The sequence below is a fragment of the Callospermophilus lateralis genome, chromosome 3 (assembly GCF_048772815.1).
Source record: "Callospermophilus lateralis isolate mCalLat2 chromosome 3, mCalLat2.hap1, whole genome shotgun sequence".
Taxonomy (NCBI): Eukaryota; Metazoa; Chordata; class Mammalia; order Rodentia; family Sciuridae; genus Callospermophilus; species Callospermophilus lateralis.
This window is the reverse complement of record NC_135307.1, coordinates 42,683,922-42,699,597: the sequence shown is the minus strand read 5'-3', so window position 1 is coordinate 42,699,597 and position 15,676 is coordinate 42,683,922. Positions and strand designations below refer to the sequence as shown.

The 15,676-nt window shown below is 33.5% G+C and overlaps 1 protein-coding gene across 3 annotated transcripts in view; it reads left to right on the top strand.

Moving 5' to 3' along the window:
- Positions 1 to 15,676, top strand: part of Strn3 (striatin 3) — a 91,130-nt gene that overhangs the window by 71,739 nt on the left and 3,715 nt on the right. For all 3 annotated transcript variants that reach the window (XM_076850166.1, XM_076850165.1, XM_076850167.1), the window contains 7 exons: positions 594 to 727; positions 2,238 to 2,413; positions 2,595 to 2,642; positions 2,925 to 3,046; positions 7,536 to 7,703; positions 9,843 to 9,983; positions 11,857 to 11,964. In XM_076850166.1, the coding sequence (XP_076706281.1) occupies positions 594 to 727; positions 2,238 to 2,413; positions 2,595 to 2,642; positions 2,925 to 3,046; positions 7,536 to 7,703; positions 9,843 to 9,983; positions 11,857 to 11,964 (897 nt within the window). The remainder of the gene's footprint in view (positions 1 to 593; positions 728 to 2,237; positions 2,414 to 2,594; positions 2,643 to 2,924; positions 3,047 to 7,535; positions 7,704 to 9,842; positions 9,984 to 11,856; positions 11,965 to 15,676) is intronic.

Sequence of the window (15,676 nt, the reverse complement as noted above, 5' to 3'; positions counted from 1 at the left end):
GAGACTTAGCAGTAGAGGTACCTTTTTCTTTTTCCTAGGCCATTGTTGTCACTGATATACTGTCATAGTATACTGGAAACCATTCACATTTGAATGCTTTGTTTTTAATATTTAGATTTTAAAAGATTTTTTTTTTTTTATCTTTAGAAAGAAAAGGACTTAGCAAGCAGCTTGTTCACTTTTTAAAAATACTGTATAAGCTACTTTGAAGTTGATGGTAGAGGTTTATTCTCCTATGAATAGCTGAAATCTGATATTTAACTCCTTTACTTAATCAAAAATTTTTCTATTTCTTATATAAACTTTAATTTACTGAAGTGATATGGGATTTGAATAGACGAAACTTTTGTGCCCTACCTCCCACCCTGGAATAGTGTACGTAGTGCATATTTGATATGTAGAGGATAACTACATTGCAGTTTCAACACATTTGTTTATTACTAGTAATAGGATTTTTTGAGTGGAAGTGGGAAAATAGAAATTCATAAATATTACTGAATTATGTAACTGTTTAGTGCTTAAATTTCCCCCACAATATTTGTCTTGTACTGTATGATTTTTCAGCATTTAAGAAGCGGTTTTGTTCTTTATAGCTGAACCAATAACGTTTCCATCTGGAGGAGGCAAGTCATTTATTATGGGTTCTGATGATGTTTTGTTAAGTGTACTGGGCCTTGGAGACCTTGCAGACTTGACGGTAACAAATGATGCAGACTATAGTTATGATGTAAGTGCAGTTTTATTTTTAATTTTTTTAATGATTTAATAGAAGGCTTCCTTATTTTTTGGAATCACTTATAAAGCAGAATTAATGTCAAGGTGCATGGAAAAGATAAGTTTTAAGTGTGTCAATGTGTTGATTTGAAGTGACATATAGTTTTCTAACTTTCTTCGTGGTGTTTAAATTTTTCTTAGGTATTTTGTTGGATTAGCTAGGTGTTTGGATGATTACCTTAAAATATTGGTCAGCAAACACATCTTGAATAGTCTACTCTCAATTATCTTAGAGAAATTAAGCCTATTTTGGTGTTTACAAAAGAAATTATTTGCCTTCAAGTTACTTCCTAAAATAAAAAATGTTTTATTTTTGAGGTTTAATCTGCTTAAGGATAATGTTAAAGTTGACTTGCATCATTTTCTAAGTATTTAATTCCATTTAAGGGCTAGGTAGAGCATTCAGGAGGAGTGGGAAGGACAGCATAAGAGGTGAAATTAGTCTTGGAATAAATTTTTTCTAGACATTTAATATTCATTTGAGAGTTAACTATACTTGTTTAGATTTTTATATTATTATGGTTTTTCAGCAGATTAGTTTTTTACTTTTACAGCATATCTTTTTTCTACCTTTTTCCCCCCCGGGGTGCTTAACCACTGAACCACATCCCCATCCCTTTTGACTTTTATTTGGAGACAGGGGTCTCGCTAAATTGCTGAGGCTGGCTTTGAACTTGTGATCCTCCTGCCTCAGCTTCCTGAGCTGCTGGGATTACAGGTGTACGCCACTGCGCCTGACTTTTACATTTTATATTTATTTAGTGTGCTTTTTAGAGACATGAGCCTTGGTAGGCTTAATTATTCTCATTAATATTTTTAAAGTATATATGCAACTAAATTATAGTAAACTTTACTGCTTTAGAAGTGGTTTCACAGCTTATCTTTACAGATGAAGAAATAAAAGTTAAAAGATTAACCTCTGTCATAATCAAGAATTAGACAAATGGTTTGAAAATATTATTAACAGGTCCTTAGCTCAGTTTCTAGAAAGTACCTTAACTTGCTGCCTTTAAAAACTTCACATGCTAGTAATTTCCTAAATGACAACTATACTGTTTGCCCTTGGATATTTGCTAATTTATATGTGTGTGTGTGTGTGTATATACATATATATATACATATGTTACATTTTGTTTTGTACTTATGTAAAGTATTGCAGCAATGAGTTATTTTATTCTCTTCAACATTTATTACGAGCTTTGGGTTTAGTTTGATGATTAGGTAAAAACAGATTAAGGAACTCTTCATTTGACCTACATATTTGAAAGGCTAATGAAATTATTCTTCTGAATCCTTATAAAATGATAAAGATTTGTTATAAAGTTTTTAATACATTAAATTTCCACTGGACATTTTAGCCAAGCTATTTTAAATATATGTTTTTAAATACAAAAGAAACAAAAACTCCACATACCTATCAGTTTACTACTTTTACCAGTAAATAGTGTGCTTTTCCTTTTTAGTTGCCTGCCAATAAAGATGCCTTTCGAAAGACATGGAACCCCAAGTATACACTACGTAGCCATTTTGATGGAGTGCGGGCATTAGCTTTTCATCCTGTTGAACCTGTGCTGGTTACTGCCTCTGAGGACCATACCCTGAAACTTTGGAACTTGCAAAAAACAGTTCCTGCCAAAAAGCAAGTATTTTAATAATGGCTAGTTTTTTTCCTTCCAATTTTGCTAATATGAATAATTTGATTATACTTCTTTATTGTCTCTTATTTTTTATATGTGCATTTGATCTTCCTAATGATTCTTTAGTTTAATGGTTATTTAATTGCTTTCTCTTCCCCCATCCTTTTTTTCTCCATCTTTTAGGAGTGCCTCTTTAGATGTAGAGCCTATCTACACATTTAGGGCCCACATGTAAGTTTTACTCAACTAGTACTTAATTAATAACCATAGTTAATAACTGTTATTTACCAATCTTCAAACTTTATAATTTTCTCAATGTTTGCTATTAGGTAAGACAGTTACATAATATCTCATTTTATAATATTAGTGAGAATATGAATTATGTTAGTTCTATTTAAATATACATGTTTACTTTAAACAGTTTTTAAATACCTTGTAAGTCACAGATTTGGGAATGGGGATTGAATTTCTTGGGGTTTGTAAGTAATTTTTTTCACTCTCTTCCTATAATAGTGGCCCTGTTCTGTCATTAGCTATTAGTTCTAATGGAGAACAGTGTTTTAGTGGTGGTATTGACGCAACCATCCAGTGGTGGAATATGCCTAGTCCTAATGTGGATCCATATGATACATATGGTAAGTAAAAGCTGTCAAAAGTAAATAACTCAAATATTATTAAAGTTATTTAAACATATATTGATTCCTTCATTTAATTTTTCCATTTGCTAGTAAGTGCTTTATTAAAGAAATCAAAAAATGTTATGCCATGCATACCTAAGCCTATGAATTGGCATTTTCTGGTATTTTTTAAAAGTCTCTGTTAATTGAAATGTTAATTTCAGTACTAGTTAATGTAATGGGGTGGAAAACAATATAATTTAGCAAATATTTAAACAGTGTACATATTTTTAAATATTAAAACAAATAGGGACAGTGAGGATATAAATTGATACAACTCATTGGAGGGCCAAATATTCTTAATTTGAAAATGAAAAAACACTAAAGAAAACTTTAACTTCTACAAGTGACACTTTTAGAAATCTCTTCTACAGAAAAACCTGAATATATGTTTAAATATATTTATTAGGGCATGTTTCATTATTATTAAAAAAATGAAACAGTTTTGAGCTCTTTGTTCTTTTTTAATTAACACACTTGGTGCCACTATTTGTCAGGCATAGTCATTATTAGCACTTTGTCCAGAAATAACAGTTAGACTAATGGAAAAGATGGACATTAAATGAGCAAGGGTTTGGGGGTCACTGCTTACAAATTGTGGTGAGTAATAAGAAAATAGAGTACTATGAGAAAGGTAACAGGTGGAACCTTCTTTAGGTGAGAAGTCAGGAATATTCTAATTAAAATAGTAACATTCAAGCTGAAAGATAAAAGATAACAGAATTTCTGTAAAACATTTTAGGCCAAAAAAGTGACCTGAAAAATGTAGTGTATAAATAGGTAGCTGTGTTGCTGGAGCTGTGGCTCAGTGATAGCGTACTTGCCTGGCATGTGTGAGGCACTGTGTTCAGTTCTTGGCACCACATATAAATGAAATAAAAGTCTATCAACAACTTAAAAAAAAAAAATTGTGACTGTACTGTGTCTCTTATGGAGAGAAGAGTACATTAAGGGCCAGAGAGTAGAGACAGGAATACTGTAGGAAGCCGCTGTAATGTAGATAGACTAGATGGGAGATGATGTCAAGAGTGGTGGTGGTACAGCAGTTAGATAGAAGTGTATTTAATATATATGGGGGAAGTAGAGTAGAATAGATAGGACTTTGTGATGAATATGAGTAGATGAAGTGATAAGTGAATGACTTGATTTAATTGTTTTCTTAATTACCAACTTTATTGAAATATAATTCATACAATAAATTTCATCTTTTAAAAATATATAATTCAGTAATTTTTACTATGTACACAGAGTTGTGCAGCCATTACCATTGTCTAATTTCAGAACATTTTCATCTCTAGCACTGGGATTTCAGCATGAGCATCTGAGTATGTGATGGTAGCATTTATTGAAATAGGGAAAGAACAAGTGTGGGGAGACAATGAGTTGGATTTGGGGCATGTTAAGAGACAGTATCAAGTAGGTAATATGCAAATATAGAGCTCAGAGATATTGGTTGAAGATAAAAATATGGGGAAGTCCTTTCTATATAGATGATACTTTTAAGCTGTGAGAATGGATGGTATAACATAAGGAGATTGTGTCGTAAAGAGTAAGAAGAGAAAACAACTTGAAATTAAAATCTTCACAGTAATCCCAGCATGGAGAGGATGGCTAGAGCAAGAGAACCAACAAAGAAAATTGAGAAGATGTAATTCAGTAGATAGGAGGAAGTGTGAGAGTGTGGAATCATGGAAGCATCCCCAAAGGAGAAAACATTTTTAGAAGGAAGCAGCCTGCACATTCAGATGTTGCATTGGAATAGGATAAAAAGGATTCTTTTTATATAAAAGTGACACATAGGTCACTTGTGTCTTTCCCAGATAGAGATTTGTCACAGTAGCTAAGATAAGAGGATGAAGGAACTCTTGATACCCTTTCAAGTCATACTAAATGGATGAAAAGCAATATGATGGGAACAACAAAGAAGAAATGCTTTATATATCATCAAAGGAAAGTATCAAATTTTGTATAGTAGAGGTTATCATCGATTCCCTCCCCCCACAGCTGGGGTTGAACCCAAGGATGTTCCACCATCAAGTAACATCTCTAACCCCTCCCCACCTTTTAAATTTAATTTTATTTTGAGACAAAGTCTCTCACTAAATTTCCCAGGCTGGCTTTAAACATGTGCTCTTCCTGCTTTAGCCTACTGAGTCCCTGGGATTACAGGCATGCACCAGTGCACCTAGCTCATCATTGATAACTCAAGCAAGATGATTTTTGGTGTGTGCTAATGGCATCAGACACCATGTTGGAGTAATTTGAATAGTAAATAGGAAAAGAAGCATATTTACTTCAGATGCTTTTTTTTTTTTTTTAACTATTTAGCAGAAGAGTGGTGGAGTAAGGTTAATAATTTTTTTATTCAGGTTGAAAGATTCTGGAACGTACTTTCTCTTTTTGGTAGTTGGACACAATACCTTTATTTTATTTATTTATTTTTATATGCTGCCGGGGATTGAACCCAGGGCCTCACAGGTGCTAGGTGAGTGCCCTGGAACATACTTTTTTTTTTTTTTTTAAATGGTAATAACTTCAAGATGAGAATTTGTATAGTACAGAATCAGAAAATATGAAAATAAGTTAGCAAATTGACTGAGATGCAGAATACATCTGGTGGGTTTAATAGAAAGGAGAACAACCAAGAGATAGCTTACAGTAGTAGTAGATTAGAGATTGGGTGGCAGGAAAATGAGGAAAGGCTTTCTATTTAAAGTCTATATCTTCTTGGTTCAGTATAAGGCACAATCATTCACAAAGAAGGGAATTTGGAAGCAGTGAGGAGTAGGGAAATGATGATGAATAATTATGGAAAGTAGGAGAGATTTACTAGAAAAACAGGATTGTTAGGTATGATACTCAATGTTATTAGCCCCCAAATATCCATCAATTGATGAATGGATAATTAAAACGTGGTAAAATCTGTTGCATAGTAAGGCCATCCATACAGCCAAAGTGACTGAGGATATCCTTAGTCACTGGTTCTTAGGACCATGCCAGGAAGATTTCAGAGGAGTTACTCAAGAGTAGTAGACATGAGCTTATTAGAAGGGACAGGAAAAGGGAACACTATTAAGGAAGAGAGTGGGAGAGGATAGGGACAGCATGCCCCTATTGCCCTCTTTTTTTTTTTTGGTACCAAGGATTGAACTCGGGGGCACTCGACCACTAGGCCACATCTCCAGCCCTTTTTTGTATTTTATTTAGAGGTGGTCTCACTGAGTTGCTTAGTGCCTCCCCATTGCTCAGGCTGGACTCAAGATCCTCCTGCTTCAACCTTCCAAGTCATTGGGATTACAGGCATGCACCTCCACACCCTATGTATTGCCCTCTTTTATTGGGGGTCCCAGGGAAATTTCCAGAGAGTCCTACTCAGACATCTTACAGCAGATTTTTTAAAAAACCCACTGTGCATGGTCTTACCCCATGGAGGGGAGATTTTACTATTAGGATTATATGCTAAGATCCAAGGCAACCCTGGGTTACTTTGGACCACACTGACCAGTTCTAGTTGAAACTCATTCTTACAAATTTTATTTTTGGACTTTTCTTCTAATTATCCTATCTCCATGAGTCCTGGAATCTGGTCTGCATAAAGGTCATGAAGGCTCCCCCATTCAGGATAACTTGTGTTCTTCTTATCGGCAGGGAGGAACCTTTTGGGCCTGCATTTCTCCTGCTGATAACAGGTTGTTTCCTGAAGAATGTAACATGTCCTATTGACTTAAGCCAGGACAGGGCCACAGGTAAATTGCTTTTTAAAGGAAAGCATGTGGGGGTTAGCACAGTAAACCTAGTTTATAGAATTATTGCCTTAATCTCATGTTTCTGCCATTCACTTCTATCTCTTGCCTATTAACATCCATACAATAGAATTTTATTTGGCAATAAAAAGAAACGTGCTGATACAAGTTACAACATAATTGAGCCTTGAAAACATGTTCAGTGAAGCCAATCACAAAAGGTCATGTGTTGTATGATTCTGTTGATATAAAATGTTCAGAATAGGCATATCTTTAGAGATGAGTAGACTAGTTGTTGCCTAGAGCCATGGAAAGGTAGGGAGGAAGAATTGGGAAAGTAGCCAACAAGTAATGAAAGTGTCCTAAAATTGATTGTGATGGTTGTACAACTTTGAATATACTAAAGATCTTTGGATTGACTTATACTTTAAATAAATGAGTTGTAGGGTATGTAAATTATATCTCAATAAAGAGGTTTTATTTCTTCTTCAAGTATTTATTTCTTGTGGGAAATTGTGAAAATACAGAATAGTAGTTTGGGGGAGGATGATAAAAATAGCTCTTAACTCTTACTACTTAGTCCTTTGTATATTTGGTTTATCTTTTTGTAGCCTTTATTGTATTCTTTTTATTTAATTATATGGTAAGCTATCTTTAGATAACAACCTTACTTTGCTAATTTTGTTTTGTTTCTTTCTTCCCAGAGCCAAATGTTCTAGCTGGCACTTTAGTTGCTCATACAGATGCAGTCTGGGGTCTTGCTTATAGTGGCATAAAAAATCAGTTACTGTCTTGTTCAGCAGATGGCACTGTTAGGTTATGGAATCCACAAGAAAAATTGCCATGTATTTGCACTTACAATGGAGAAAAGGGTGAGTAAATTTTATCTGTCTAAAACAAAATAAAAAGGGCTGAGATGTGGTTCAATGATAGAAGGTCTCTGGGTTCAATCCCCACTACCAGGGAAGGGCAGGGATGGGAGCAGGAAATTGTGATATAAAAAGGACAAAGCAATTGATTGGTTATTTCTGTATTTCCCTAAAGAGAGATGTTAAAAGAATTTCATAAAACTTAGGATAATCTTTTTACTTGGTTATTTTTTACTTGATGTGATTTACAAATATGAATTGTAGCTTAGTGCTTTTTTACTTCTTTCAGATCATGTTCTGTTTTAAAATTAAATGGGACTAGGGATATAGCTTGACAATGGAGTACTTGCCTATGACTCTGAGCACACAGGTTATGAGTCTAGCCATGATCACTGAAATAGTACCTTTAACCAGAGGTACAAATTAAGTTGCTTTCATGATACCAGATTTTTTTCTTATTAAAGAAGGCTTTAGGGCTGGAGTTGTATGTTGATAGAGCGCTTGCCTAACATGTGAGGCACTATGTTCAATTCTCAGTACTACATATAAATAAAAAGATCCATTGACAACAAAAAAAAATTATAAAAAAAAAAAAATAAGGCTTTAGCCAGTACCTTTTAAAGACATTTGCTTATGTGGTAGAGCGCATGCCTAGCACACATGAGACTCTGGGTTTGATCCTCTGCACTACATAAAGATAAATAAATAAAACAAAGGTATTATGTCTAACTACAACTAAAAAATAAATATTTTTTTAAAAGACATTTGCTTATGTGTATGTGTGTGTGTGTATAAGAGAGAGAGAGAGAGAGAGAGAGAATATGTTTTTATTGGTCTTATTTTCTGAGCCATTTTTAAATTTGGGGTTTATTTTTTTTATTACTTTTTTTTTCTTAATATTTATTTTTTAGTATTTGGCGGACACAACATTTTTGTTTGTATGTGGTGTTGAGGATCGAACCCGGGCCGCACGCATGCCAGGCGAGCGCGCTACCGCTTGAGCCACATCCCCAGCCCCGGGTTTATTTTTTTTAATCAGACCTTTTGTTTAAATATAATTTCAGAACATCTTAGATGAATAGTAAATATATTTAATTTTGCATCTTTTTTTAATTGTTGATGGGCTTTATTTATTAATTTATTTACATGCGGTGCTGAGAATTGAACCCAGTGCCTCACATGCTAGGCAAGCACTCTACCACTGAGCTACAACCCTAGCCCTTTGAGTCTTTTTTATATGGTTCTCCTAGTTTTTCAGTTACTCAGGCTTTACAGGTAAAAGTTTATTTAGTTATTTGTTTCTTGCTTCATTCACATAATTGATGGCTAGACTCCGGTTTTACCAAATTGGATGTTGATGTGGCTAGATGAATTTTAATATGTTAAAAGGAGAAATTGCCAGGCTGGGGCTGTAGCTCAGTGGTAGGGCACTTTCCTTGCACGTGTGAGGTATTTTGGATTCGATCCTCAGCACCACATAAAAATAAATAAATAAAGATATTGTACCAGCTACAACTAAAAAATATTTTTAAAAAAAGAGAGAAAGATTGCTGCTCAGGATACTACATTAGAACACTACTGTCATGTCAGTGTCTTCCAGAGTCCAAGCTTCATTTTTATAGACAGAAAAATTTGACTTGTATTAGCTACTTTTTTAAGGCTTACAGATTTGACAGGTGACCCAAGATAATGATCCAAAAAATGCCGATTTTATTTCTCCCTAAGAAAATTAGAAAGTGGACCAAAAACTTAGCCTTCCTACCTTAGAAGGAAATGCATAAGAAACTGCTAATTTTTGCATATGCCTGTTCTTTAGGTGTGTTTTTTCTTATAATGTTGAATGTTATAAATAAAAACTTATTAAATAGGGCTGGGATTGTGGCTAAGTGGTAGAGTGCTTGGCTAGCAAGTATGAAGCACTGGGTTCAATCCTCAGTGCCTCCTATAAATAAATAAATAGGTAAATAAATTAATAGATAGGCCTATTAAATGAATGAGGAATGGTTGCTTTTTAACTATTCTTACACAATTGACTTTCATTATTAACATTTCTTCAAAATATTTTAATTCCTTTTTCTTATTAGAAAAGTGGGAATTTCAAAAATACTGAGTTACTTTATATCTTTTGGGGCTTCTTTACAGAACATGGAATACCTACATCTGTTGACTTTATTGGCTGTGATCCAGCTCATATGGTGACCTCTTTCAACACTGGTAGTGCAGTAATTTATGATTTAGAAACATCACAGTCATTGGTGATGCTTTCATCACAGGTAGATTCTGGTAAGTTTTCGTGACTTTCTTTGAAACCTTAGAAAGGATTTTTATCCAAGAGGTTAATCTTTGAGTTTTAATATTTTGATTACCTAGGTTTAGGATAGAAAAATAGTTTTATTATGTTACTGTAATACTTATTTACATTATTACAGAGGAGTGAGTAAAGTGAAGGTGAAAACAAAGGAAATAAATAGAAAGTAGAGAATATAATAAAACCTCATGTACTTGTCATCTAATTTCAGTTATTATAAATGGCCAGTACTATAAATGTGGTATGTGATGTATGTTTTACAGTTTCTATAAGTAGGGATTCAAAGAAGGTCCATGTATTGTGATTGGTTGATAGGTTTCAGATGTCTTTTCACTTATAGGTACCTCTACCTCTCTTCTATTTTCCTTATTTGCTGTATTAATTTTTTAATAAAAGGAATTAGATAGTTTTGTCGGGTTTCCCACAGAATGGATTTTGCTGGTTGCAACCCTGTGGTATCATTTGTAGTATTCATTTTATTTCCTGTAAATTGGTTATAGATCCAGAGTTTTATTTAGATTCAGGTTCAGGTTTGGGTTTTTCTATTATTTTCTCTTTTTTACCTGTTTAGAAATTTTCTTGGCCAGACTTCAGATAATTTGTGAACTTTTTCAGATGTAATTATTATTTGGTGGTTTATCTTTCTGTGATGTTTTTAGTCTTGATCATTGCCTGATTCATTTAATCATTAATTCTTGAAAAATAATTTTGTAATTCTGTCATCTCTTCTCATGCATTAGCTAGAATATTTCTATAAAAGAATGTGATTTCCTCATCAATAATTTGGTTATCATCTTGAAGTTAGTGATTGTTACAGAAAAGCAAGATAAAGTGAGTTTTTCCCCCATTTTATTTACCAGTTTTCATAATAACGAAAATCATAATATCAGTATGATAACTCACAGGTATAAATGTATTTGTTATGTTTCAGTTTCTTACAGGTGTTCTTAATGCTGTTCAAATTATGTCTTTTTGGCCAATGGGAGCTTATTCAGGTTGACTCTTGAGTCTTCTTAATATGTGCCTGGTTGTTGTTGATAGCTCTTGCTTTTTGATATAATGAAAGATTCTAGGTTCATCTTATTTGGTGACTCATGTCTGAGATCAGTATTTTTCTAGGGAGCTATGGCTCTTTTTAGTGGGAAATGGCATTTAGAAGATTATAGTCTGGGTGCTAAAACTCTTTGCTTATCCTCATGGTCTTCATGAGGTTCATTATTTTAGTCTTTTTCAGTGGACAGAGCTAGGAAACATGTTTTTTTACAAAAGTAAAATACTTCCAATTCAAATTTCTTGGTTCTCAACAAAATCATCATCATCTCATTTGATTTATCCCACAGCCTCAATATAGTTGTCTAATAATACTGTCATCACTAATAATTTGATTACTGGTAATAGTTATCTTTAGGATTAGTTCACTAGGGACCATATTCCACTATGGATATACAGTCTAATTACTGTGCTTTAGTATCTCTTCCACTAGTTCTTTCTTTCTGGTTGTACCATAGTTGAATAATTAAGATCATTTATTTAATCTTAAGTCGACTTTCTTAGTAAATGCTTTTTAAAAGAAACAATTTCTTTTATCATTATACTTACGTGGTTCCATGGCCACATTTTAAACCAAGCTGTACTCATTCTCAGTGTCTCCTTAACTCTATTATTTCTCCCCCCCACACACACACAGGTAAGATCCATGTATGTTTTAAATTTAGTATCTAAGAGTTCTTTTGTACATACACAATTTAAAGTCCAATAGTATTCATTCTGGTGAGACTTAAAAAAGACCATCATCCAACTTCTATTTGAAGCCTGGAATTTTAAAATATTGTTTGTCTCTATTTTCAGGTTTACAATCCATTAATCATATTAACAGAATAGTAAGTCATCCCACACTTCCTGTTACAATAACTGCTCATGAAGATAGACACATCAAATTTTTTGACAATAAAACGGGTAAGCAAGTTATCTTTTCATATTAATAGTACTGTAAATTTGAAGTAATTGAAAATGCTGTTCTTTTATATGTTGAGTTTTGACTATGAAATTGCCAGGTTAAACTTTGGGGTTTTTTTTGTTTTTTGTGTTTTTTTGGAGATGTTAGTGTGTGCTAGGCAAGCACTCTTCCACTGAGCTAAACCTTTATCTCAACTATTTTTACTCAAGAGTTCTGCTTTACTTAGCATGTAGCACACTTGAGTATGTTAGAATTTTATCCTTAAATAATACATACTGCCTTTCCTATCATGATTTCTTTCATGTCCTTTTAGATAAATATATAAGTCCTTGGAAATTTTTTTCCTTCATATTCTGTTATGAATTAATTATAGCAGAAGACATCTCTTTCTTGTATTTATTATTTTACATATGTTCTTAAAACTATCAGTGGATTAAATGCTGGTATAATGGATTTTTTTTTTTTTTTGTCAACTGTTTTTCTTGTTGTAAGGAAATATATTACTTGTCTTGATGTCAAACCAAATCTTATTTTACTTACAGTGTGTATATATGTGGATGGGTGGATGTGTTTAAGGACTACTTTTTCATCTCTTATTACTAGGAATACTACATAAGATACTGCTTAATCTCTTTCTGGAAAGGTCTGACAGCTAAAGAAGCTATTATGAGAAAAGCTAAATCAAAGTATTGAAGGACTTAAATTAAGAAACATTGCAACCTTATTACAGAGCAAAAAAAATTATCAAGGCAGGCAGCAAACTAGAAGTATAGGCTTCTCTTTGAAGGTTATATGGGACAGGGCAATAAGTTTCTGTCTATTTAGAGTCTTGCATAAGATCCTTTAGTTCAAATAACATTTCTATAGACAGATTCCTTTTAACTCAGTAAAACAGTTTGGGAGCAGAGTGAATATTCACAGGTCTATATATTGCCAGGAAATAAAATTCACATTCGTGTGGATATTCTCAATTTAACATCTTATAAAAATAATTCTTTGAACCATTTTTATGAAGGTTAAATATGTCTTCCTTTATTATAAGAGCAGAGAAGTAATTTCCTTTGTGTTTCTAAAAAATAATTTTTATTAATGAAAATTTACATGTCAAATGGGAGGTTCGGGGATTTTACAAAAAAGGAAAAGGTGTGTCTCACAGTGGTTTTACTGGTAGAAAATAAGTAATCACCTTAACAAAATAAGAAGCATATATAGTTTTTCCACTTGTTTCCAATTTTTTTTCCTGTTTAATAGTCTAGTACCTTATCTGTAGTGTGAAGATAATTGAAGCAATGGGCTCCAAACAAAATATTTTAAGCTAAATCAACCATCCCTCACCATATACACATACCTTGAGTTTCATTTAACTGTGAATTATCTTCAAATATGGTGTTTCTAAAAATACCTTCTTTGAAAATTTATAATTCATTAAAATATGGTCAACCAGCCTACCCACCATAACTAGTTGTTAATAGAGTTTACTTAAAATGAAGAGTAATTTAGCTGAACTTTTTTTTATCTGGATCATAACAATTAATACTATGAATGGGTTCATTAAGTAAGTGAATATATCATTTTAATCACCAAAATGCAGTGTTTTGTATTCTATACTGCACTGGATGTAGCATTATGTACAAATGTGATTCCTTTCTGGGGGCTTAATGGTTGTCGAGGGGATAGTAGGAGACACACATTTATGTGTGTACACACATATACATGCATAAAGTGGGGATTTGAGCTTTGCCCTAAGGAATTGGTAGTTTTCATTTTTAAATGAAGAAAATAGTAAGAAATTCCAGATAAAGGGATATTTTGAGCAGACGCACAGTGATAGGAACTTGTACTGGAACAGAACATTCTTTCTTTTGGGGGTGGGTGGGTACTGGGGATTGAACTCACTGGCACTTGACCACTAAGCCACATCCCCAGCCCTATTTTGTATTTTATTAGAGACAGTCTCACTGAGTTGCTTAGCGCCTTACTTTTGCTGGGGCTGGCTTTGAAGTCTCAATCTTGTCTCAGCCTGCCAAGCTGGTAGGCTTACAGATGTGGGCCACTGTACCTGACCAGAAGGTTTTTTTAAAGCAAAGCCAAAGAGGTGAGTGTAGAGGAGGATAATAGAATCTATTGAGGACTTAATTGGGTTTTTATTCATGCTGTGGGAACCACTAATATTACTTGAAGAGTTGTTTGCAAAATTGGTATAGGAAGATTAATCAATGATTCTTGACCTGAACTTTCAGTTTCTACTGCTTATTCCAGAGAATCTTTCGGGGTCCATGATTTTTTAAAATTTTCGTTGGAAGCACAGATTCAAGTTGCCCATTACTGTGCCTAAAAGATTTAGGTAGTGAGTGATTCTGGAAGGAGGTATTGTACAATTGAAGGATGTGAACTAATTGGAGAAAGACCCTGAATTGATTGTAAACTCATTCATCTAGCAACATTTATTGAGTATCTGCCATATTCTGGTATAGTTACTGCTGTTTGGTGAACAAAACAGAAATAGCACTCCATCCTCTTGAGCTTACAGACTAGTGGCACAGTGCTTATTTCATGTGAAGCATTGTTCTATTTGGTTTGCCTATATTAAATCATTTGCTTTTTTTTTTTTTAAGTACTGGGAAATTGAACCCAGGGACACTGAACTATATTTCTAGCAATTTTTATTTTTTATGGTCTTGTTAAGTTTTCCAGGCCTCCTCAGCCTCTTGAGTTGCTGGAATTACAGGTATATGCCACAACATTTGACTGGAATTACAGGCATATGCCACTACATTTGACTATATTTACTTTTTTAATACCTATAAAGTAAATACTATACTATTATCCTCACTAATGATTTGTGCAGTGTTACACAACACATAAAAATTGTGGGATTGGGAATTCAAACTTCATTATTTATATATTTTATATCATTCTTTATTTCCTTTCCATTTTGTAAAGGCCAACAATGTTTATTAGCCAGTAAAAGGGCTTAAGGTGCTTGGGAAAGAAGAATGGATGAATTGACTACATTTATCTATTTCTGCAGTTAATAAAACGAGGAAGAGTTAGTTTTACTGGAGAAAAAGGTGTTAGCATTGGGATAGGGCCAGAGTAAAACAGTTAATAGTGAAAAACTGCAGGTATATGGTGGTGAAGGGAGGGATCCTAGTTATTAGAAGAGATCCAGAGCTTTATGTAGTCACTAGTAGATGCCCAGCATCATATGCCTGTATACATGGTCTATCTGATGGGATTATTCACATTTTATGACTGTGACTATGTGGAAAAGAAGGTTGACTCTCAATTGGGGATTAATTTAGTGTGCCAGAAGGAGGTCTAGAGATAAATTTGGAAAATTATAGCTCCCTTTAAGAAATGTATATGACTATAATGTTGAATTAAAGAAGTCTATGATTTAAGTTGTTAAATTTAAGAGAAACAAGATCATTCTGAAGAGAGAAGTCAGAACTAGATCAGTGAATTAAGAGTTACCATCATAAATATGACATTTTAAGGGAATCTAATGATGCTTGATACTGCTAATGTTTTCACATTGTTGACTTGGAGGTCAATCTATTATATTCTGTGTTTATTTTTTTAATATATCTTTAGTTATAGATGGACACAATGCCTTTATTTTTATGTGGTGCTGAATATTGAACCCAGGGCCTCACACACGATAGGCAAGCACTCTGCCACTGAGCCACAACCTTGGCCCCTGTTTTT